The sequence below is a fragment of the Neomonachus schauinslandi genome, chromosome 15 (genome assembly GCF_002201575.2).
Source record: "Neomonachus schauinslandi chromosome 15, ASM220157v2, whole genome shotgun sequence".
Taxonomy (NCBI): domain Eukaryota; kingdom Metazoa; phylum Chordata; class Mammalia; order Carnivora; family Phocidae; genus Neomonachus; species Neomonachus schauinslandi.
Window position 1 is genome coordinate 42,038,242 of NC_058417.1, and position 22,723 is coordinate 42,060,964.

The 22,723-nt window shown below is 60.2% G+C and overlaps 2 protein-coding genes across 2 annotated transcripts in view; both read left to right on the top strand.

Moving 5' to 3' along the window:
* Positions 1 to 10,361, top strand: part of DBF4B (DBF4 zinc finger B) — a 39,040-nt gene extending 28,679 nt beyond the window's left edge. Inside the window, exons 13-18 of the mRNA XM_021681735.1 lie at positions 212 to 407; positions 8,578 to 8,654; positions 8,849 to 8,915; positions 9,928 to 10,013; positions 10,103 to 10,178; positions 10,296 to 10,361. Of these exons, the coding sequence (XP_021537410.1) occupies positions 212 to 407; positions 8,578 to 8,654; positions 8,849 to 8,915; positions 9,928 to 10,013; positions 10,103 to 10,178; positions 10,296 to 10,361 (568 nt within the window). The remainder of the gene's footprint in view (positions 1 to 211; positions 408 to 8,577; positions 8,655 to 8,848; positions 8,916 to 9,927; positions 10,014 to 10,102; positions 10,179 to 10,295) is intronic.
* A 281-nt stretch (positions 10,362 to 10,642) lies between these two features.
* ADAM11 (ADAM metallopeptidase domain 11) lies at positions 10,643 to 17,049 on the top strand. Its single transcript, XM_021681624.1, has 20 exons — positions 10,643 to 10,656; positions 10,725 to 10,788; positions 11,137 to 11,211; positions 11,291 to 11,362; positions 11,561 to 11,727; positions 12,253 to 12,337; positions 12,447 to 12,537; positions 12,670 to 12,721; positions 13,222 to 13,321; positions 13,403 to 13,474; positions 13,585 to 13,677; positions 14,098 to 14,178; positions 14,722 to 14,772; positions 14,911 to 14,974; positions 15,204 to 15,303; positions 15,526 to 15,645; positions 15,738 to 15,906; positions 15,996 to 16,110; positions 16,198 to 16,288; positions 16,934 to 17,049. The coding sequence occupies exons 1-20, from the start codon at positions 10,643 to 10,645 to the stop codon at positions 16,980 to 16,982; spliced, it is 1,725 nt and encodes a 574-aa protein (XP_021537299.1). The 3' UTR covers positions 16,983 to 17,049.
* Positions 17,050 to 22,723: the final 5,674 nt, after the last annotated feature.

Below are 22,723 nucleotides of genomic sequence, written 5' to 3' on the forward strand. Positions count from 1 at the left end.
AGCTCTCTGCGGGTGGGGGGGCAGTCGTGACGGGCCGGCGGGAGGGAAGCTCCTGGCCCCCTCTCCATCGGGCTCTTCCCTCTGCAGGGGAGCAGATCCTCCCGCCCAGATCCCCCTCCCCCAGGGGTCCAAGGCCCACAGCAGAGCGGGGGATGAGGTGTGCTCACCCCAGTCCCAAGTCTCCTGCCCCTCGGTGGGCATCCGCCTGCAGCTCTGGCCTTGTCTCCCCAGGTCTTGGGACCCGGGGTCCCTTCGGAGCTCTGCGCTGGCGGGTCTCACCCCAGCTGGGGCGTCCGGGAGCCCCTGAGGTCACAGAGCCCAGCCGTCTGGTGGGGGAGAGCTCCGGGGGAGAGGTCCGAAAGCAGCAGTTGGACACCAGGGTCCGCCAGGAGCCACCAGGGGGTCCGGTGAGTGGGGTTGGGTGGTGAGGCCAGGGGGCTGAAGCAGGCCTGGAGCCCAAGGAAGGCCACCGGGCAGCAAGGGTTTGGGTCCCCCCACCCCACCACACACGCTGGCTCCTGCAGCTTCTCCTTCTGCACAATGGGCTACCCACCTGATGGGTGCTGGAGCCCACTAGTGGGGAGCCCTGGCCTCATTCCAGGACCCCTCCAATCATCATGGGGATCCCCTGCCCTCCGTGGACCCTGGAATGCCCAGGACTCATGCAGCCTCTGGTCAGCCTTCCACCCGCCCCCACTCCCATCCTGCCAAAGCAAGTGGTTCTACCTCAAATGGGGCTTGGCCAGGGCAGTAGGGGACAGGGAGAGGCCGCTAAGAGCCCAGGCACCCATTAGGTAGGGCTCCCGTTTCTCCTCACAGCCACCCTCAGCGGGCTTTCTTGGAACGGCTCAGTGCTTGCTCCTGCCTCAGTTTCCCTCTGTGCACTGATAGGCTTGTCTTTCTTCCTGTCCTTGCTGAGGGTGGGGTCCCGGAAAAAGGTTGGAGGCCCCAAGCTCACCCACAAATGCCAGCTCCATCGGCCCCATTCCCCGCCCCCTCCCCCTGCCCCATCCCTTTCAGCTGCCAGGCCCCTCCTGCCTCCCAAAGGAAGGTTAGGAATGAAGGAGATTAATTGCAATTAATAATTAATTAATATCATGTGAATAATAATTACCCAGATGGAATATTCATTCAGCACGCCTCGGCTCTCCAGGAGCTGGAAGCTGAAAGTTAGCCAGGCCAACCCGGGGGGGGGGGGGGGGGGGGGCGCGGAGGGAGGGATGGCGAAGGCCTGGCAGAAATAGGAGGTGTAGAGGAGAGACTCAGAGGAGGGGTACAGCGGAGGTCTGGGAAGTTTTGGCAGCTGGGAATGGTGGGAGGTAAATTGGGCTGGGCAAAGAGAGGAAGGAGGGAAACGGACATCTGTCAGACTGGCATCTGGCCCTGCCTAATGTACTTGGTTAAAAGCCCTTAGGGGGGGTGGAGGGGTTTGTGGGGTGGGGGTTTCAGGGGGGATACTCGGGAAATGGAATGGAGCAGGAAGGCAGCATGCATAATAGATGGACCATCACTCAAGGCAGGGAGGGGGAGGGGCTGCCTAATGGTCCCGGGCAGGCAGGGTGGGGGTGGGGGTGGATGGGGGTGGCAGTGGGGCAGGGGTGAGAGGAAAGCGGTTGGAGGCTGCCTTCAGTGTCTGCCCAGGCTCCTTGGGAGGTGGGAGATGGGCCATAGGATGATCCCAAGGCCAGGGATGGGGTGTCCTGGCTGGGTTTGATCCTTGGTCCAGCTTTCTTCCTTGGGGTCACCCCCCGAGAACTGTTCACCCCAAGCCTGTGTTGGCTGGGAGTTGACTGCCCAGCCTGATGCTGGGGCCCCTGGTAGGTGCTTCAGGGGAGGTCCAGATGGAGGATGGGGTGATGCTGTGGTGTGGTCAGAGGACATTGCGGGCAGAAGGCGTGGGGGCCAGGTAGGGATGAAGAATGGAGTGCTTCCTCAGCCTAGTCCTTCCTGGAGGGAGAGTGGGGGGCAGGTCCTGGGCTATGATGGCGCCTGGGACTGTGTTGGGGGGGGACCAGAACGGGTGTAGCTGGACTTGATGAGTTGGGTATGCAGACGACAGGTGTCGTTCTGCTGTGTGATGTGTGTGAGCAACCAAGTCTGAATGTGCCCAACGGGGTGTCTGAGGGGGTGAGGGTAGGAGTGGAGGGTTCGTGGATCTGTGGGGCGGTGCTCACCTCCAGTGGGGGCCTCTCCAGCATTGAGCCTTTCTAGGGACCTCCCTGCAGCCTCCCCAGGGGACACACTCGTAGCCCTGCCCCACCTGTACCTCGGTCTCCCCTGAGGTGGATTTCTCACAGCTCCGTAAGGAAGGTGACTTTTGCCTGCCCATTTTACAGATGAGCAAACTGAGGCTCAGAGAGGTTGAGTAACTTGCTCAAAGTCAATCAGATCTCAAGCAGCGGAATGATTCTCTCCAAGACCAGGTGCTTCCCACTGCACCATTCCGCCTCCAGGGACTCTCCATTTTGGCACCAGGGCAGTGCCACCCAGCGAGATGGAAGAAGGCCGAGGGAGACAAAGGGACATGTCCAAAATAGTTCCCCCTGACCGGAAGGAGACATTGCAGCCCTCTACTCCCACCTGGCATTTCTCCCTGAGGCATTTCTGGCGTTGGACCGTCGGGGCTGAGGGGCTGATGACGGAGCCCGTGCAGCACTGAGCCCGGGTCCCCACAGGAAGTCCCACACCCTGGTGCCGTTGGGCTCAGGGCAAAATTACTGCATCGGCTTGGGACCTCAGGCCCAGCGAGGTGTTGGGGCAGCAGCAAGATCTCTATTTGCTGTGGGTCAGGTGGCGAGTCTGGGGGAGCCGTCTGGCCGGCAGGACTAGGGTGGGAGGGGGGGGGCTTGGGTGCTCACCTGCTCTGGCCTGGTCACATCACCTGTCTGAGGTCGAGCTTCCTGATCCCTAAAATCGGGATGATGATAATATTCATCTCAGCCTCATCCACCTCCCGGAGGTGGTGATAGGAAAGGGTTTTGTGTGCTGAGGGCTCCTGGCTTTTGTGGGGAGGGGAGCGCGGGGGTGCGGGGGGGAGGAAGGTGGCCAGGAAGGAATTAGAAGCTAGAGAAATGACAATTTACTGGGCCCTTACTGGGGCAGTGTTATGCCTTTCCACGTACTGAGGTATGTAATGATCATCGCAGCTGTAGGAGATGGGGCTGTTGTTATTCCCGTTCTACAGGTGGGGAGACGGGCACAGAGAGGTGAAGTAACAAGCCAGGTCACACATCACTTAAGTAGAGGAGTCAAGACTGAGGCCCAAGATTGATGCTCTGAGTCCGCCTGCCTCCCGCTCAGGGTATAGTGAGTGAGGGGGGCCACGGGGACCCACTGCTCTCAACACCTCGCTTTTGTCCAGTTTGGAAGCAGGCTGGGCCTGAGGCCCAGAGAGGTGGGGGAGTTTCTGGAAGTGCAGAAACCTGTGGTCAAAGGGAGCCTGAAGCTGAAGATTGAGACAGAAGAACAAGCAGGGCCACTGCGTGCAGTTGGGCTGGTTGTTCACTGCACAAGAGTGCCCGGGCAAGTGGACTGAATGAAATCTGTGGGCTCATGAGGCTACATGTCTCTGAGGGGAACCTTTTTCTAATCCACACAGAGCTGCTGTGTGGGTCGTGTCTGCCCCCTAGGGAAACCCAGACTCCTTCAGAAGCAAGACAAGGGCAAGATGTGGGGAAGCAAACAGAATTGAGGGTGGAGAGGTTCCAGGCTCCAGGCCTTGGAGACAGACATACCAGAGCCAGCTGGAGGAGGGGGGACCCCAGTCGCTGGGCTGAGCTCCTATGAAAGCTGTCCAGACCAGCGTTTACTGGAAATGCTACCCCCGAAGCCCTTGGCGGGTTTGTGTTTTCTTGCTGTAGGGGGTGGGGGACAATCTGGCAAGGCTCAGTCCCCAGCCCTTACTAGATGGCAGTCCTCAGCAGGGAGCCACAGGGCCTTGGGCCTGGAGCCCTCGTACCCTACTAGGGCCATGGCCAGGCTTGGTCTTTACAGCCAAGGTTGCAGCTCTGTCCTGGGATTGGAGGTAGGAGATGGTTCCTGGGAGGGGGCTGGTGGCTGGAAGCCGCCCCTGGGACTTGTGCTGGCCCCTCCCCACCCAGGCTTGCTCTGCAAAGGTGAGGGCCATGAACTGAGCCCCGGCCTGAGGTTGGGCGGAGAGATTGTTCACTCATGAGACTAAGCTTGGGTCTGAAAGGCTTTGGGGGTGAGGGTGGGGAGAGCAGCCTTGGCGGCTCCTGGTTCTGCTGCCTCTGAATCCCACCTTCCTCATCCATAAAATGGGGCTAAGAGTCGTCTCCATCTTGCCAGGCTGCTTGGAGGATCAGAGGCGATGATGTTTGTCAGGTGTCCTGCCTGGGATCTGGCAAGAACAGATGTTCAACATCTGTGAGGCCTGCCCTCGCTCCCGAGTGTCCGGGGCGGGGTGCGGGCAGCTGGACTAGCATGAGGGCTGGTGTCCGAGACAGAAGCCTGGGCATTTGGGGGTTACCTGTCAGGCTCCGGGTGGCGCTGGTGGGGGTGGGGACGATGCGGCAGGAGTCTTGAGTCCTCCCCAGACTCTGGCCTGTGGGCTTGGCCTTGCCTGATCACCCCCTCCTGGTTGCCTAGAGGGACCCAGTTGCCTAGAGTCTGTCCCCAGAGGGACTCATGACCCTCTAAGGAAGTGACTCTGTCCTCAAAAATATAGGTAAAATCCCATTATCAGAAATTTGTTCAACTGTTCCGTCTGGGATTCCCACAGTCCTGCTGATCAGTTGAGCCTCAGCACATCGTGGGCGACAGCTGCCGTGGGGAGCGGATGTCTCCCCCCGCAGGTGGGGCCCCTGCGTCTCTGGCTCCTTGCCGTCTGCCGCCACCCAGCCCATGTGGTTCGGCTAGTTCCTCAAAGCCCTGTTCAGCGGGAACATTTACACTTCGTTCTTCAACTGTTATGATTATGATTACTAATCCTTGTGATAATAACACATTAAGAAGGGCTTCCATCTGACCCTCATGACAACCCCATCTTACCGATGGGGAAACTGAGGCTCAGGGCTTCTGATGCCTTTCCATTCAACATGAGTGTTGAAAAAAAGATGGGCGTGTTGTGTGCTCAGGGGACTAAAGGTGGCCGTGTGAAAAGTTGAATCAGTGATCAGAGATGTCCAGAGCTGAGGCCCTAGGAGAGGGGGGTTGAGGTGGGGTGAAGGGCCAGCTCAGGAGTAGAGGATCCACAGCACTCGTGGGTTGGGGGGTGCGGGCTTTGCAGATGAGGGTGAGGAGGAGAAAGCCATGGGAGGAGACGGGGGTTCCGGTGGAGGGATTTGGGGTGACAGTTTGAAGGGCAGTGCTTGGACACTCAAATTTACTGGAGCATCTGAGAACCCCCCAAGACCCTCAGTCTCCCCCTTCCCAAGACTGTGATTCTATGGGTCTAGGCTGGAGGCCTGGCATCTGTATTTGTGATAAGGGGACTTCAGTGGGATTTTTGCCTCCTTCCTTCTGCCCCCTGAATCTGGTTGAGCCTGACACGGGGCATAAGCCCAAGCCGAGGGGGTGGACGGGCTGGTAACAAGGGAGCCTCGGGGAGGGCAGTCACCGAAGCCAGGTGGCCGAGCTGCTGTGACAGACATGAACCCCAGCCCCAGGCTGAGATCTGACCCCGCACCTCCCCAGCATGGCCCTGGGCCAGTCACCTCCGAGTGTCTCTCCCTGAGCCTTGGCCTGCCATTTGTGAAATGAGCACCAGATGACCTGGGCGGGTTGGGGTCAAATAAGCCAGGGCACGTGAGAGCCGGATGGCCGGGGAGTGAGAGGCAAGAGCAGGGCACGGGGTCGAGGCCTGGCCGGCCGGTCACCAACAGCACTGAGCTGGGCACGGAGGAGGGCGGGCGGGTGGCAGGGGACAGAAGGGGCTCCCAGGGGAGGAACTGAGGGATAATGGAAGAGGTCAGGGGCAGGTCAGGGGCAGGAGGCAGACCAAGTAAGGAGCTGTTTGGCTTTGTTAGAACTCAGGCCTAAAGCTTGGCTGGTGGGGGTGGGGGGGGCCGTCTTAGGAGTCTGGGGCCAGCAGGAGCCCCCACCCCAGGTGCCTAGGGTACAGAGTTCCTGGGGACGGAGGTGGGCTTGCCTTAACTTTCACTTCCTGCAGACAGGCGTTGTCCCCATGTAGGCCCTGCCCAGCTCTCTGATTTCCCTCCCCTTCCTCCAGCACTTTTGGTGGCTCCCTAGTCCTCCCTGGGCTGCCTCCTTTCAGGCCCAGCCCCCAGCCCCAGCAGCTGCCCTTGCCCTTATCTGGCCTGGGCCCTGGGTCCTGCTGGGGAAGGGGCAGCCCAGCCCAGGGTAGGCCTGAGCAGATGGGGAAGAATGAGGGTGCAGGAGGTGGTGGGGACAGAAAGGACCTAGTGTCTGCTCTTCCACCAGTCTGGGCTTTCCCCAGAGTGGGGGTCAGCTTGGTCTGCACAGAGATGGGGGAGGCCAGATGGGTGAGCTTGCTGACTCCCTGAGTGGTGGACATTCTGCTAGCACCAGGGCCGATGCTGCCAGAATTCTCCTGGCCCAAGACGACCCCCACCACACAAAGCCAACTTCACAGCCTTGCATCTATCTGAGCTCATCGTACCATTTTCAGTGGGAGAATCTGAGGCTCAGGGAGGCTGCTGGCTCATCCCTGAAGCTGCACAGCCTGAGGGAGTGGGCTTGGGCCAAGGGGCCTGGAAGGACTGCTCCTCTGGGGGGCCCGTAGGGGCAGAGATAGGGGCTTATCAGTGGGGGTGGGGGGCAGAAAGAACAAGCGGATACAGACCTGAGGACAGGGGAGGGCAGAGGTAGTTCGGGCAGGGATGGATGGGGAAGGCAGAGATAGACCAAACCCAGGAGAGGAGAGGGAGGGCAGGGATAGTCTAAGCCAAGGGCGTGGGGTGGGAGGGGTACAGGTAGTCCAGGCCCAGGGGCAGGGAGAAAGCAGAGATGATCCAGGCCAGGGCAGGAAGAGGAAAGCAGTGACTCCTTGTCCTTGACGTTCTATTTCAAGTCTGATCGACGCTCTAGGGGCTTGGGATAGAGCTTGAGCTCAGTCAGCCTGGGATAGGGTGAGTCAGTGTCCTTGGAGCTCAGAGGGCTGCCTATCTGGGCGCTGGCCCTTCACCCCACCTCAACCCCCCTCTCCTAGGGCCTCTCATGGGCCCTTTCTATCTTACTTGGAAGGGGTGAGAAGGCCTTGGAAGCTGATTCTGTAGGCTTGAATCCCAGCTGCACCACTTCTTAGCTGTGTGACTTTGAGCAACTTAGTTAACCTCTCTGTCCTTCAGGCTCCCCATCTGTCAGAGGAGGGTAGCCGTGGCTTCTACCCCACTGGCTAGTTGTGAAGATCAAATATGATAATGCTTGTATTTAGAACAGTGCCTGGCACATAATAAGCACTCACTAAAAATGAGAAATCTAGGTGGTTGATAAGAAGGCCAACTAGCACCAGGCTATGAGATTTCGTGACCTTGGGGCTCCCTTCCGCCCTGCAGCCCAGGAGAAAAGCCTCACACCTGCATGGCCCAGTGGTGGGACCCTCACCTGGGGGTCTGGGTTTCAGTCTTCTTAAATGGATAGGGGCGTGAAAAAGGCTCTAGTCCCTCTCAGGCCCTTGCTGTGCTTCCGGGTCTTTTGTGAGACCTGACGCTTGGAGTGGGGACGTGAGAGTCCCCCTCATCCCCTTAGCACAGACTCTCCTGCCCCTTCTCTTGAGGTCACTGTTCCTCCAGGCACACTAGCTTCAGGTCTGGAGTCCCCACTCCCCGCAGAAGCTGGGCGCCCAGAGCGGGTAGGGCAGCCATCTTGCTCAGGCCTGGTACGTCGCCATGACAACCTGGAGCCTCCCAGCCCCACTGCAAAGGCCCCTCTGAAAAATTTATCAGGAAAACTTCCGTGTTTAAAAATTAACCATGGGATTGAAATATTAAAGATGAGCTGCTTTGGGCAAGGCAGAGGGCAATGGACTTGGGGGTGGAGGAGCCAAGTTCCCTCCTCCTGACAGGATGGCATCTGCCCATCACCCCAGCTTCCAGTTCTAACCCACGCTACGCTGTCTGTAGAGTCCGAGACTCCTCCATCAATTGAGGCTGGGGCCAGGATGCAGGAAGGGAGGGGCCTGGTTTGCAGGGCCCGGGGGTCACACTGCTCCCCCATCTCCAGTTTGCCCCTTTCCCATGGTACTTCTGGGGGGCTCTCTTTAGTCCACTTGAGGGCGGGGCTGGCCCTGCCAACAGCAGGGAGGGCCTGGCATGAAGCAGTGGGCAGGCTGAACTGCCTTCCATCCCTGCTGCTCAGGTAGCCTGGCCCTAGGGGGTGCCTACACCAGAGAGGGTGGGCTGGCACGTGCCCCCTATGCTGCTCCCCGAGCCCTGGCCCAGAGGGTGGGCTGTGTGCCGGGGTGCATACTCCTGCCCCTGTCCCCAGGAAGGGAACAGGGTCTTGGAGGAAGATGAGCTCTTTCCCCCCAAATCAATGGTCCCCTTGGCTGCTGGGCTGCGCCATCCCCTCCCCAGCGCTACTCCTTGTTCTGAGGTTCCCCAGATTGATTCCCCTCCGCCCTCCCCCCACCCCCAGCCTGTCCACCTGGCCCAAGTGAGTTTCGTCATCCCAGCCTTCAACTCAAACTTCACTCTGGACCTGGAGCTGAACCAGTGAGTGTGGCCTTGAGCCTGGAAGGAAGGGCAGCAGGCGGGTGGGCAAGGCATGGTCTTGACTTGGCTGGGTGGGGAGACGGGGGCAGGGCTGGGGCAAGGGACCTGGATCTGAGCTGCGGTGGGACCCAAGTCTGATCCAGCCCCAGCAGCGACCCCCTCTCCTTCCTCCTGGCCCCCTCTGTCTGTTTCAGTCACCTCCTCTCCTCGCAATATGTGGAGCGCCATTTTAGCCGGGAGGGGACAACCCAGCACAACACCGTGAGTGCCTTTGGAAGGGGACAGGGGAGATGGAATGAAGGGACAGGTGGTCAGTGGAGATGGGGTCCAAGGTATATTCTATACTTGGGTGGGCCCAGCCCCTTGGGGCCCTCCATCTCTCCCCACCATGGAAGCTCCAAGGGTCGGAGTCAGTGTGGCGTATTGAATGGCGTGGAGCCTGAGCTCCCTTCACCCAGCTCCCAAGGTCTGACTCCCAGCCGGCCTCTCTGCCTGACATGGAGGCCTTCAAGGACCCTCCCTGCCCCCTGCCCAGAGTTTTCTAGGAGGTGGCCGTTGGGGAAATGCCCTTCTTGCTCAACACCAAGGCCTTGGAAATTCCTGGCTGCCCAGGACACCAGGGTCCCAGCCCCAGAGGCCCAGGGGCTTGAGCAAAGATGAATGAGTGTCTATAAATAGCCTCCTCCCCGTCCCCCCACCCCCAACCAGCCAGTTCAGGAACTGGAGCACAAGTAATTCTGCAGGAGCAGGGAGGGGGGTGCTTGTCCCCTCTGACCCGAGAGCCCAGGCCAAGAGGACACACGCTGCTCACAGTTCCTCAGCCGCAGACCGTGTCCACCGAGGCGGTGGTCTCTGTGAATACACTGTGTGTGCACTTGTGTGTGTGCTGGGGCTGAGTCCACAGCTTTCATCTGATTTAAGTGAGCTCCTCAGTGGTAAGTGCTTAGAGCCGTGCCTGGCCCGAGTGCTAGCTCTCCTCAGAGGAGTCTATGAACCATGCACCTGCCCCTCCCAAGTGGCTAAGAACCACTGAGGTAGCCCAACTTCCTCATCTTGTAGGTGAGGTGATGGGGGCCCAGGGAGGACTAGGCACCTGCCCAGGTGAAAGAGCAAATTAGGAGCACATCCAGAGTAGGACCAGGCTCCAGATCCCCAGGTGTACCCAGGGCCCATGGCCAGCCGCACACCCAGCAGCCGCGGGGCCCCTCCTCGCTCCTCCTGCCTTCACACCAGGGCCGGGGGCATGTCTGCTCATGTTCTGCTCCTCCTCCAGGGGGCCGGGGACCACTGCTACTACCAGGGGAAGCTCCGGGGGAACCCCCAATCCTTTGCTGCCCTGTCCACCTGCCAGGGGCTGCAGTGAGTACGGGCAGGGGCGGGAGAAGGGGGAAGAGCCTTTGTCCCTGGCCTGGGGATGCAGGTGGGGACCTGCGCCTCTGTCTCTGCAGTGGGGTCTTCTCTGATGGGAACTTCACCTACATCGTGGAGCCCCGCGAGATGGCCAGGCCTCAGGAACCCCCCCAGGTGAGCCCCTCACGGTCCCCTCTGACAGCCCTGCTACGCACGCACACCCTCGTGGTTTGTCCCAATGGCTGTCGCTGCCTCCTCCCTTGGTGACCTCAGCCTTACTGCCCTCCTCAGTCACCCCAGCTCTGGTTCCCTCCCCCTGTGCCCTCAGCTCCAATGTCCCCTCTGTCCCCCAAGTAACCTCCCATCGGGCTCCAGTGTCCTTTGCCCCTATCTCTCAGGGCGCCCCCAGGTCTTGACCCCGGAATCTGAGCATCTGGGAGATCAGATCCGACATGGGAGCTCTGGCCAGTTCTGGGTCACCCTGGGGTGGGGTGGGGGTGAGGGCTGGAGCTGTCCCCCATCTGGGCTCAGGAGCAGACCTGGTCGCCCCCCCCCCCGCCAAAAACTAATTCCCCCTCATTTCAGGGACCCCTTCCCCACCTCATTTACCGGACCCCTCTCCTCCCAGTCCCCCTCGGATGCAGGGAACCAGGTAAGGGAGGGAAAGTGGGGCTGGGGAGGGGGCCAGCTGTGCTCCCCTCACCTGGCCCCTCCCCCCAGGCTGCCTATTTGCTGCCCCTGCTCATTCTGCTCCTGTGAACCGGCCGAGGCTGAGAAGGAAAAGGCAGGTACGGGGGCCCGCACAGACCTCGGGCTGCAGAGACCTCGGGCTGTGGTCCATCCATGACGGGGGCAAAGGAGGGCTCAGACTGATGTGGCTGGAGGCCAGGGTACCACGCCTGAGAGGAAGCCCCCTACCCCATTTCCTAACACCCGTGTCTGCACCTGCCCGAATTATGGACAAACTGAGGCTGACTGCCCTTGTACCAAGGCTGGGGAGGGAGGGGACCCCCACCAGTGGGGGGACCAGCATTATCCCTGACTGGAGTTCAGCACCCCCGAGTCTGCCCATGGCTTGGCCCCAACGCCGGGCCTGGAGGGGACTGATCCCAAGTGCCCACCCACCGCCCAGGTCCGCCGGGGCCACTCTACCGTGCACAGTGAGACCAAGTACGTGGAGCTGATCGTGGTCAACGACCACCAGCTGGTAAGTTCCCAGCCTGGGGGCAATTCTGGGGCGGGGGCCCAAAGCAGCCTGGCCCTCCTCCCACTCTCTTTCCTCCCAGTTCGAGCAGATGCGCCAGTCGGTGGTCCTCACCAGCAACTTTGCCAAGTCCGTTGTGAACCTGGCAGATGTGGTGAGCCACCCCCCTTCCCTTCCCTCTCCTCCCTCGCCACTGGCCTGCTGCACACATGCTTGGGGTGAGCTCGGCAGGGCCCTATCAGCCTCTGATCCCCACTTCCTGAAAAGACAAACTGAGGCCCTCCTCCAGCCCTGTGCCCCCACCCTCTCCTACCCTCCAGCCGCACCCTCATCTTCTTCCCTCCGGGCCCAGATGTACAAGGAGCAGCTCAATACCCGCATCGTGCTGGTTGCCATGGAAACGTGGGCAGATGGGGACAAGATCCAGGTGCAGGATGACCTCCTGGAGACCCTGGCCCGGCTCATGGTCTATCGGCGGGAGGGCCTCCCTGAGCCCAGTGATGCCACCCATCTCTTCTCGTGAGTCCCCGCCCGACACGTCCTGTCAGGCTCAGCTGCTTGCTGCCGCGCGGGGTTGCTGGACGCTTGCTCGGCGCCAGGGGCTCCTGCGGGGTCTGGGACCTGGGCTCACCTTGCACCAGCCCCCCAGCCATTTGCCATGGGCTGGGCATCTTCCCTGTATCTTAGGCTGATGCCTCCTTTTCCGGTCCCCACTGATCTTCCTCTGCCTATCAGCTCCCCTTTTGTCCCCTCTTCTCCTCTCAAACTGTCCCAGCATCCTTTCCTCAGGAACTCAGTGCTCGGATAGAAAGAAAAAAATCTGCAGTTAGAGATGATCTCATAGGAGCCTGTCATGTGGCTCATGGGCTAACAAACCCAAAGAGAAGAAGGGGTTTGCCGAGGTCACACAGGCTGACATGAGGACGGGCTCCCCTCCCTGAGGGAGGGCTCTAGTGTGCGAGTCTCCCCAGTCTGCCCCTGACAGCCTAGGGAAGCCACCGTGGGCAAGGCAGGGGTTTCTCCTGATAACCCTCTCCCTTCCAGGGGCAGGACTTTCCAGAGCACCAGTAGCGGGGCTGCCTACGTGGGGGGCATCTGCTCCCTGTCCAGGGGTGGAGGTGTGAACGAGGTGAGCTGTGTGGGGCATGGCTGGGATGGCGGTGGGGGTTAAAGGGAGAGGGGCTGTGAAGGGCACGAGGGATGTAGACATTTGTGTGCTCCGTCTTCCTCACCCCAAGTATGACAACATGGGCGCCATGGCAGTGACCCTGGCCCAGACGCTGGGGCAGAACCTGGGCATGATGTGGAATAAACACCGGAGCTCCGCAGGTATCAAAGAAGACCCCACGTCGCCCCACAACCAGCCCAGACCCACTCCCAGCAGCTCTAGAAGTGAAGAGGGTGACTGTGGGAGGGGGGCAGTCCTCCACCCTCCCTTATATCCACCCGCTTACCTCTCAGGGGACTGCAAATGTCCAGACAACTGGCTGGGCTGCATCATGGAAGACACTGGGTGAGTTCTTGGGGACAAGCTAGGGGAGGGTCTTGGGCGAGGGAGAACCATAGGGAGCACTGGGTGGCAGTGCTCAAGAGGCCCAGCTATTGGGCCCACTTAGGATTTCAAAAAGCCCAGTTCTCTGAGGACACTGCCCAAGGAGACCCACATTCCCTAGCCGGCCACAAACTGGCAGCCTGTACTGTGCGCTGTGGCCACTGGGAGCCGCCAAAGCCTCGTGTGGAGGCACCTTCGCCCCTTAGCTCTCCAACCTCCAGCTCTGAGCCGTCCTGAGGTTTCGGGAAGGGGACAGGAGCAACGTCCGCTGCCCACTTCCGCTTGATGGGCAGGCAGGAGGATGACCGTGCCCTCTCCTGGCACGTAGATCTTCAGCCTCCTCGAGATGGTCACCGAGTCCCCCCGTGCACCCCATCCCCAGTCTTGAGAAGGGGCGAGAGTGGGCTGGAGGGGAGGGCGCGACGGGGACTCAGCGGCTCCGTCCCCTGCCCCCTGCCCAGGTTCTACCTGCCCCGCAAGTTCTCGCGCTGCAGTATCGACGAGTACAACCAGTTTCTGCAGGAGGGAGGCGGGAGCTGTCTCTTCAACAAGCCCCTCAAGGTAGCAGCCCCAGGGCGGGGATGTGGGAGCGAGGCTTGGGCAAGGTCCCGGCCAGACTCCCGACACCCCTTCCCCGTCCAGCTCCTGGACCCGCCTGAGTGTGGGAACGGCTTCGTGGAGGCAGGGGAGGAGTGCGACTGTGGCTCGGTGCAGGTGAGAGACTGGTGCGGCGCCAGGTGCGGGACGGGGGCGCGCCAGAGAAGGTCTGGGTGGGGAAGGTCAGGGCTTACCCACCTCCCTCCCCTTGTCTCTGCGTCCCTCAGGAGTGCAGCCGTGCGGGCGGGAACTGCTGCAAGAAATGCACCCTGACTCACGACGCCATGTGCAGCGACGGACTCTGCTGTCGCCGCTGCAAGGTGAGGGGCACCTACCGCCGGGGCGGGATGGAGGCGGCACCAGGAGGGACCAGGCTGCGAACAGGACAGCCATCGGATAAGGGACCGGACTTAGGGAGGAGGAGCCGCTGGAGGCGGGGCAAATGTAGGGGCGGGACTTGAGGCGAAGAAAGCGCCAATGGAGAGGGAGAAGGGCGGGCGTGCGCCCCCAAGGGCCTGTTGAAGGCGGGGCTACGAGGAGCGGGGCGGGGCACCTACCCAGAGGCGGTGGGAGGGGCGGAACGTGAGCCGGCTTGGGGGCGGTGCTGACTGGGCTGGGAGCGGCCGGGGGGCGGGGCGAGGAGGGGCCGAGGGCCCAGGCCGGGGGGGGCGGGGCCTCGGGGAAGGCGGGCGCGGAGTCCGCGGTTCTGGGCTGAGCAGCGAAACGCCTCCCTTTCCCAGTACGAGCCGCGGGGTGTGTCCTGTCGAGAGGCCGTGAACGAGTGCGACATCGCGGAGACCTGCACCGGGGACTCGAGCCAGGTCCGTCCAGTCCAGCCGCCCTGAGGGTCCCAGTGGGAGGCAACCCCTATCCTTATAGGTTTGGCTCCGCGGGGCTGTTGTTATCTGCGCCCCTCCGCTCCGCTGCTGGCGTCGCCGCCGCTGGTCAGCCTCGTTTTCCTCGCCTGTGAAACGGGTTCTTCATGCCTCCTGGTTTTGCTCCTTCCGTCATTAAATCAGTATAGTCTGGCTGGGGTTCCAAGGGCCTGGCGCGGGGTGGGTGTGTGTTCAGGATGAGAGTGTATAATAGTATTAGTTAACATCTCTTAAGTCCTCATTACGTGCCAGGTATTTAGTTCCATTAAGTTCTCCGAGCCCTGTGAAGTAGTTACAGGAAACAGGGAGATTGGAGAGGCTATGGGACTTGCCAATTTGTGTGGTCTGAGTTCTGAGCGAGACCTCTTGTTCTTGACTTGGAAGAGCCCTATACTACTGTAAGCCCCTTGAGGGGGCGTTTGACACCCCTTCATTCTTCAACTCTCAGTCCTGGGGCTGCTCTGCTCAGCCCAGCCCCTCTGTCCACAGTGTCCCCCTAACCTGCACAAGCTGGATGGTTACTACTGCGATCAGGAACAGGTATGCTGGGTTGGGGTGGGGGATGGGAGGTGGGGGTGGGGCCCTCCCCCTCGGGGCCTCTGGCTCAATACGGTCTTTTGCTTTGTATCCATTCCGACCACTCAGTGTCTCAGTCCTTGTCTCCTGTTTGCTCCTTAGGGCCGCTGCTACGGAGGTCGCTGCAAAACCCGGGACCGGCAGTGCCAAGCCCTCTGGGGCCATGGTGAGTCTTTGGCTAGGAATGGGAGAGGGGACTCTGGAGGACCCAGAATCAAGCGGCTGGGGAGGGGTAAGTTCTGGCTAAATATGCCCTCTACCGAGTGTGTGGTTCTCCAGGATCTCAGCGAACCCAGCTAGGTTGGGGGTCAGGCCAGAGTGTTGGAGGTGCAGGCCTGAGGTCCTGGGGCGGGTTCTGGGGTGAGTGGGTGACGCCTGGCATCATCTCCTTACAGCGGCTGCTGATCGCTTCTGCTATGAGAAGCTGAACGTGGAAGGGACAGAGCGCGGGAACTGTGGGCGCAAGGGGTCAGGCTGGGTCCAGTGCAATAAACAGTGAGTTGCCAAGGCTCCTGGTTGGCCTCCCCAGCTCTGGGACCCAGGAGGGTTTTTTTTCAGAGTTGGGACAGCAGGTTGCTGGATGAGCCTATGAGTCCCAGTGGAGAATATGTGAAAAATCAGGTGGTGGGGAGAAGGCAGATTCAAGTTCAGTAGTAGTAGTAGCAGTTGGGTTGGAGGTCAGACCTGGGGCTCACTGTCTCCACGCTGCCCCAACAGGGATGTGCTCTGTGGCTTCCTCCTCTGCGTCAACATCTCTGGAGCTCCTCGGCTGGGGGACCTAGGGGGAGACATCAACAGTGTTACCTTCTACCACCAGGGCAAGGAGCTGGACTGCAGGTACGGGCTGAGACCTTGTCTGGGGAAGGGCGGGTTGCAGCCGTGATGGGGGCGGGTGGCAAGGGCTGAGGCTGGCTTCGCCGGTTCCCCAGGGGTGGCCACGTACAACTGGCTGATGGCTCCGACCTGAGTTACGTGGAGGATGGCACAGCCTGCGGGCCCAACATGCTGTGTCTGGATCATCGGTGCCTACCAGCCTCTACCTTCAACTTCAGCACCTGCCCTGGCAGCGGGGCGCGCCGGATCTGCTCCCACCATGGGGTGGGTGCCTGGAGGCCAGGGATGCCGGGAGGGGCTCCCAGAGGGGACAGGGCCCCCGCTCACCTCTACTGGCCCCACCCCACCGCTAGGTCTGCAGCAACGAAGGCAAGTGCATCTGTCAGCCAGACTGGACAGGCAAAGACTGCAGCATTCACAACCCCCTGCCCACGTCTGCCCCCACGGGGGAGACGGAGAGATACAAGGGTGAGGCTGGAGCTGGCTGGGGTGGGGCTCTGTCTCTCCCCTTCTCCATGCCTGTCCCTGCCAACCGAGCCCTGCCCTCCTCCCCAGGTCCCAGCGGCACCAACATCATCATCGGCTCCATCGCGGGGGCTGTCCTGGTCGCAGCCATCGTCCTGGGAGGCACGGGCTGGGGATTTAAGTAAGAGACACACACACGCCCCCCCCCGTCCCTTGGCGTTCTTGGGGGGTATCAGAACCCCAGACCGTTGAAGCTGAGGGGCCTCCCTGCAAAGTTAGCTAAGCTCACACATCACAGTCGGAGTCAGTCAGCCACACAGTCTTGTTTTGCTCACATTTCCAAGAGATTAAAAAAACAAAAACAAAAACAGACGAACCAAAAACACAAAAAATTTTACATTAACAATCCTGATTCCCAGCTTTTCTTGCAAAAGGAGAAGACTGGGCCTCAGTGCATCCCAGCACGGCCGTGGAGTGGAGCCCAGCAGGGGCTGCTGGAAACCGGCCGTGTCCTCCGTCCCTAGGCCCCACGTAGCCCACGGTGTCCTGTGGGCATCTGGGCCTGGGGCCCTCGAGCTGGTCTAACGCCTGCACCGTGCAGGGGAGGGACCTGAGCCCCAGGGTCACTTGATGAGTTAGTTGCTGAGGCAGGACTCAAACCCAGGCATCTCTTCCTAGGCCCATCATTAGTGACCCGGTCCTGGGGATCCTGGCCCATGCCAAGGGTCTCATGGGAGCCAGGAAGGCCCTCCCTGAGAGAAGGGCAAGGTCACCGATGGCTCCTTTTCCTTTCTCTCCCTGCCTGCTCTCTCCTTGGCTCTTGAAGAAACATCCGCCGGGGAAGGTACGACCCGACCCAGCAGGGGGCAGTGTGATGCCGGCCACGTCATCCCTCCCGCTGTCCCCGTCTCCTCCATCTCATTCGTCACCTCACATTCTGTTGATGGGGAGCTGGGGGCTGAGTCCCCCACCCCTGCTGTCACTGCCGTTGCTACAGGGGTGGGAGAGCCCCGCTCCGGGAAGGAAGTCCTCAGCCTGCCCTTGTCCCTTCCTCCCGCCCACCTGCCCCCCAGGCCTTGGTCCATTTCCTCCTGCCCTTCCTATGGCCAGACCACCCCTGGCCAGATGGGTCCTGGCGCTGTGTCCCCTGCAGCCCTCTTCTCCCGGGAGGGGAGCCTACCTCTGCGTCCCATCTGTTTTGTCTTCCATGTCACCACTGTCTGAACTTCCCACCAGATCCCCTCCCCGGCCAGCCTGTAACTTGCCGCCTCTGGGGCCCAGCACTGACCTCCCAGGGCCCGGCTCAGGGGCTCTCCCTCTGGGCCCTGCCTCACCTCCTCCCCTGACGCCCCCTCTCCGTTCCAGGTCCGGAGGGGCCTAAGTGCCACCCCCCTCCCTCCGAGCCTGGCGCCCACCGTCTCTCCGCCCTGAACCACGAGGCTGCCCCTGCCCAGCCACGGAGGGAGGCACCATGCAAATGTCTTCCGGGCCCAAGCCCTTCAACTCCTGGCCCCACGGGTGGGAGGGGAGGGCTTGGCAGTGGGGTGGGGGGCTGTGGCCCTGCCCTTCACTCCACCAGGGTGGACCAGGCCTGGGGCATTCCCCTCATGGTCCCCCACTGCCCCCCATGCGGCTTTGGCCTCGCACACCAACTCTCCCTGTGTGAATGTAGCTTCCATCATCACGGATTGCCACAGCTCAAGGGTGGGGGGGGTGAGAGGGATGCCCGCCAGTGGGCAGGGCCTGGGACGGCCCCTCCTCAAAACCAGGCAGCTGGGACCAGGGTTTTAACTCTCTGGGACTTCGGGGGAGGGGGCTGACATCTACTTTTTTTTTTTTTTTTTACTGAATCTTAACTGATGAATGTAACTTTGGGGGTGCTGGGGCGAGGGAAGTTATGGGGATATTTTGACATTTGTGGGAGGGACCGGAGGAACAAGGCATGGCCATCCCCTGGGGCCCTCCCCTGGGATGATCACACCCCAAGTCCTCTCGTTGAACAGAGCCCTCCCCAAGCCAGGCAGGGGCAGGGTGGACTTGGGTGCCCCTCGGCCCGGCCCTGCTGAGCTTGGAGAGAAGAATGAGTGCTGATTCAAACCAAAGCTGCCTGTTCTGTGCCCAAGGCCTAGGTTATGGGTACAACGACCACACATCCCAGATTGTCTTCAATTTCAAAATGACCACCCTGTTGTCCCTGCCAGGACACATGTATTTGGGGGTCTAGAAAATCCAGTCCCTGAAATAAAATGGCACCTTCCCCCCCTTTCAAGAAGGGTGATTCTGGGGCTGACTCAGGGTTTAAGTGCCCCCCCAGCATGGCCTAGGGGGTCCCAGGCTGGGCCATCTTCCCAGGGAGGACCCTCCCAAGCAGGAAAGGCCAGGGGTGGCCCAGTGACTGGAGGGTTAGGGGTTTTGCCAGTGATGTACAAGAGGAGGTAAGAAAAAAGGCAGGTCTCAGATATGATCCTCAGCTTCTAGAAAAGTCCTCAAGGCCCTGTCAAACCCACTCTGCTCCTTACCCCCATTCCAGGGCTGAGTAGTAAGTTTACAGTTGTTCTCCCATTCCATCCTCTGATCCCCACTGCAGCTGAGCCTGACAGAGGGGCTGAGGCCGAGCGGGGTGCCTCAGTCCTGCCCCTGGCCTTCCCTCGTGACCCATGGGACAGTGGAACCTTGGCTCGACTGCTACAAACCAGCCGGCAAGGGCAAGATGAGGGTCAAGCTCCCTTATGGATGAAAGCCACAAAGGAGCAGAGCCCCTCTCCCCAGGAATACCCCACCCAGACTCAGCAGGGGTTTCTGGACACCCCCAGGGCCTTTGAACGGCCTGTTTCATTCAGTCCCTCTGTTTCTGGGGGCATCTTTGAGGAGGAAATGGCTCCCTGTTTATCTGCACCACCCCTCAGGGCAAACTGGGGACTGAGACCCACTGACACCCTTTTGGGTGGCCGGATGCGGCTACAGTGGGGTCCTCAATACCGCGCTCCAGCTGGCACTGCCCAAGAGAAGGGGGTGGGTGGGGCGCCCCCTGGCCAGTCCTGCTCCGCCAGCCCCACACGCTGGAGCGGGGGCAGGAGGGAAAGGGCTGGGCCTGGCGCTGCCCCCGCGGTTCTTTAAGGCCTTCTTCGCCAGTCCACGTGCACACAGCTGGTTGATGCATCTGGCACAAACATTTGGATCCCCATCTCCGCACAAGTGTGAATACCTCTGCACATGCGGACAGGCTGCGTGTGCGCGAGCGTGGGGGTGGGCGTGAGGATGTGGAGGACTCCAGACTTCCTGTGACCAGTCCACCTGGCTCCCAGCTGTCTGCATCCTCCCGCCCCCCTCCCGCCTCCCCCCCCCCCCCCCCAGCAGCGCCCACCCTGGAAGCGCCCAGGGAGGAGTGTAGGCTGCACTGGGCCGGGTCTGGAAATGGCTCCATACAGCATCCTGTACATATGTCATCTGGGGCTCGGGGCGGGGAGGCAGGGACAAGTACATCAATTAAAGATCATGTCCTGGGGCTTCCATGGAGCTCACACCAACCTGCTTCTCTCCTTTCTGTAAATGACCGCGCCGTGACTAGGGACCCTTCCCTGTCCTCCCCTTGCCTGGAGGGAACATGATGACTGTGGCACTGGAGGTGGGAAGTGAGCACCCAGGACTGGGCGCTGGGAGACTGGGACTGAGGGGTGTACATTTCCGTTCCTGGCCAGGAAATACGCGCTCATGGGTGGAGGGCCAGCCCTTCCGCTCCCTCGGCTCTCCCGGCAAAGATAAGCGCCTTCCTCTGGCTTTGGCAAAGCAGAAGGGGAGGTGAATAGAAAGCATCCTACTCAAAGGCGGGAGACCCAACTTCCCTTTTATGGTTACAGCCCGGAGAAGCCTCTCCTCGCCTCCCAAGAGATTCCAGAAAGCTGGATAAAACCGCTAATCTGGTCCCAGGGCACCTGCTCTTCGGCCTGCAGAGAATTTGCCCTTTCTCATCTCTGCCCTCCCCCACCAGGCCTGGGGCAGGAAGGGACTGAGCTTGGCCAAGGCTCAGAGCCCCTCCCATGCCAGGGGAGCCTATTCTTCCCATCTTCCCCTTCAGAGGCTTTGGGCCTGGAGGTATCTGGCTCAGGGGAAAGATAAGAGGCGGGGGCCGAGCATGAAAGCAAGGTAAACTAGAGATTAATGGGAACAAGAAAGAGCCCCGGTCAAGGGCCTGGAGAGAATGAGACGCTGGAAGCTCCGGAATCGTAGCCCCATTCCCAAAGGGGTGGGTCTCCCAGGACCACCCTAGTTCACACGCAGAGAGAGCAGGACTCAGGGCAGCGCCAGCGTAGGTTCCTGGTCTGCGCCCTGTTCTGAGTCCCCCAGGATATCGGGAACATCCACCCCCCATTCTCCCCACCCTGGCAGACCAGGCAGCCCAGCCGGAATCCTTCTCCAATCCACAGTCACTGCCTGCCGTCTAGGCTTGCCGCATCTGCTCTGGGTGGGAAACCTTCTTAACTTTTCCCATTGCAGCTGCCTCTCCATTCTTCCTTCCTCATGCCCACCCCTTCCTCGCTTCTGGGTCTGTCCTGACCTTTAGACTCTGATGGGTCACACAGCTGAGGCTTCAGGGGGTGAAAAACATGGCTTCTGGCGGAGGGCATGGGTGAGACTTATCACGGGTGACTCGTGAAGGTCGGTGCTCAGTCACTCTTGACACCTGCTTCTCAGCCTCAGGCCGAACCCCGGAGCCCCAGGAGTTGGCTGTGTGAGCGCCCAGAGGAGCAGGAAGCTGCAGAGCAGGGGGGGGCTGGGGGGGGGGGGGGATGTCAGGGAGGTGGCCTCAGCCCTCTGCAGCACATCTCTCCCATCTGCCCAAGTGGAAGGCTCTGTGGGCTGGAATGAACACCAGACCTGGTCCAAACAGATCATCTGGAAAAGTACTTACTTTGGCTTCAGAACTTGTCACAGGCCGTTCTGGCAGAGTGTTTTCCAAAGAGTGTGGAGTGGGACCAGAAACTCAAAATTGCTGTGAAGGCCACTATTGTGAGAATTCCCAGGTATATGTTTTTGATATAGTCTGCTCCCAGATCCTTTGATAAGATCACCACCCCAGGCTGTCCCTGGGTCACCCTCCCTAACCCAGCACTCACCTGTTCAGAATTTCTGGATGGATCGTGGATCCAGATTTCAATTCCCAGTTCTATGTGTGGCCTCCTCAGTGCCCTTCTGAGTTGAAGGTGGCCACGAGGGACAGCTGGGGTCACTAAGCCCACTCTGCACCAGGCAGGTGCTCAGAGTGTATTTGTTGAGTTGAAGGAAAGATTATAAATTCATCATGGTTCATCCCAGTGTCTAGACCGGTGTTGTCCAATAGAATAAAGTGCGTGGTCCATAGAGGCAAGCTACGTATGTATCTTTAAGTTTTCTAGTAACCTCATTAAAAAAAGAAACAGGTAAAGTTAATATTAATACAACTTATCAAATCAAATATACCCAAAATATTCTCATTTCAACATGTAATCAACATAAAATGATCATTAAAAATTAAATGCGGTTTGTTTGTCTTTGGTACTAAGTTTTAGAAATCAGGAGTATATTTTGGACTGAGAGTGCACGTCAATCTGGACTAGCCACATTTCAAGAGCCACATGTGGGCAGTGGCTACCATATTGGACGGCGCAGGTCTAGACAAGAAGTGCTAAATTGCGCTATCTCAGTCCAGGAAACTCTGAAAGAAGGCAAGGCCAGAAGAGAGGAAATGAACGAGGGCAGGAGAGACCAGGATGGGCTGCAGAGGACAAGACCTCCTTCAAGCTCAGAGGAGATCTGCCTGTGCCTTCCTAGGAGGTGAGGGAGGAGCTAGGATGACCTTGGCGGGACTGGGCGATTTTAACTTGATCTAGCATGAGAGAGCTAGATGCGTCCTGCCCTGAAAGTGGCTCTGGCCCCGGGATGTGCTGCGGATAAAGTGCAATTTCTATCACACTTTTCAGAAGGGCAGCGGAATTGTGAGTGAGGGATTGTGACCAGCGGCAGCCCGGTCCTGAGGCTCGGTGCCCAGGAAGCCTCTTGCCAAAAGCACTTTGCAGGTGGGCGGCGGGGGTGGGGGTGGGGGTGGGGGATGCGTCAGCAGCAGCTCCAGCTTCAACCAACTTCTGGCCTTTGAAGCTGGAGATTCACACACAGTCGGGGAGTGAGATCTGCACCCCACCCCTCCCCCCAGACCCTGAAACCCCCGCGCCCCTGGCAGGGGGGCTCTAGTAGCCCTGGGGGCGCCACAGGCCTCCTGGGGTTGAAAGCAAAAACAGGGAACAGGCGCCGTCCCCGCCAAGCCTCAGCGACTGCTAGGGTGTCCCGCGAGAGGTCTGAGATCTTGCAGCCTGAAGTCCGTCCCTGGTGACAGCGCCCCAGCAGCCCTTGCAAAGGTCACCTGGGCCCTTGGGAGAGAAGTGTCTTCTCCCTGCTCTGGGAGACTGACGAGGCCGGGAAGCCACCGGTAACATCGGCTGCGCCGCGCGCCGCGACAGCCCCCTGCTTGGTCCCACTCACCCCCAGGTCCGCTGGGAGGGGACAAAGTGCTGCCCGGGTCCTCCAGAATGCTGACAGAACGCCCCTAGTAGGGACGCCTGGGTGGCTGAGTTGGTTAAGCGTC

Bases quoted from the DNA above. Each gene is read 5' to 3' on its own strand.
- ADAM11 (XM_021681624.1), top strand. The intron at 13,322-13,402 runs GTAGCAGCCCCA...TTCCCCGTCCAG, and splicing joins TCTTCAACAAGCCCCTCAAG to CTCCTGGACCCGCCTGAGTG. The intron at 15,304-15,525 runs GTGAGTTGCCAA...CTGCCCCAACAG, and splicing joins TGGGTCCAGTGCAATAAACA to GGATGTGCTCTGTGGCTTCC.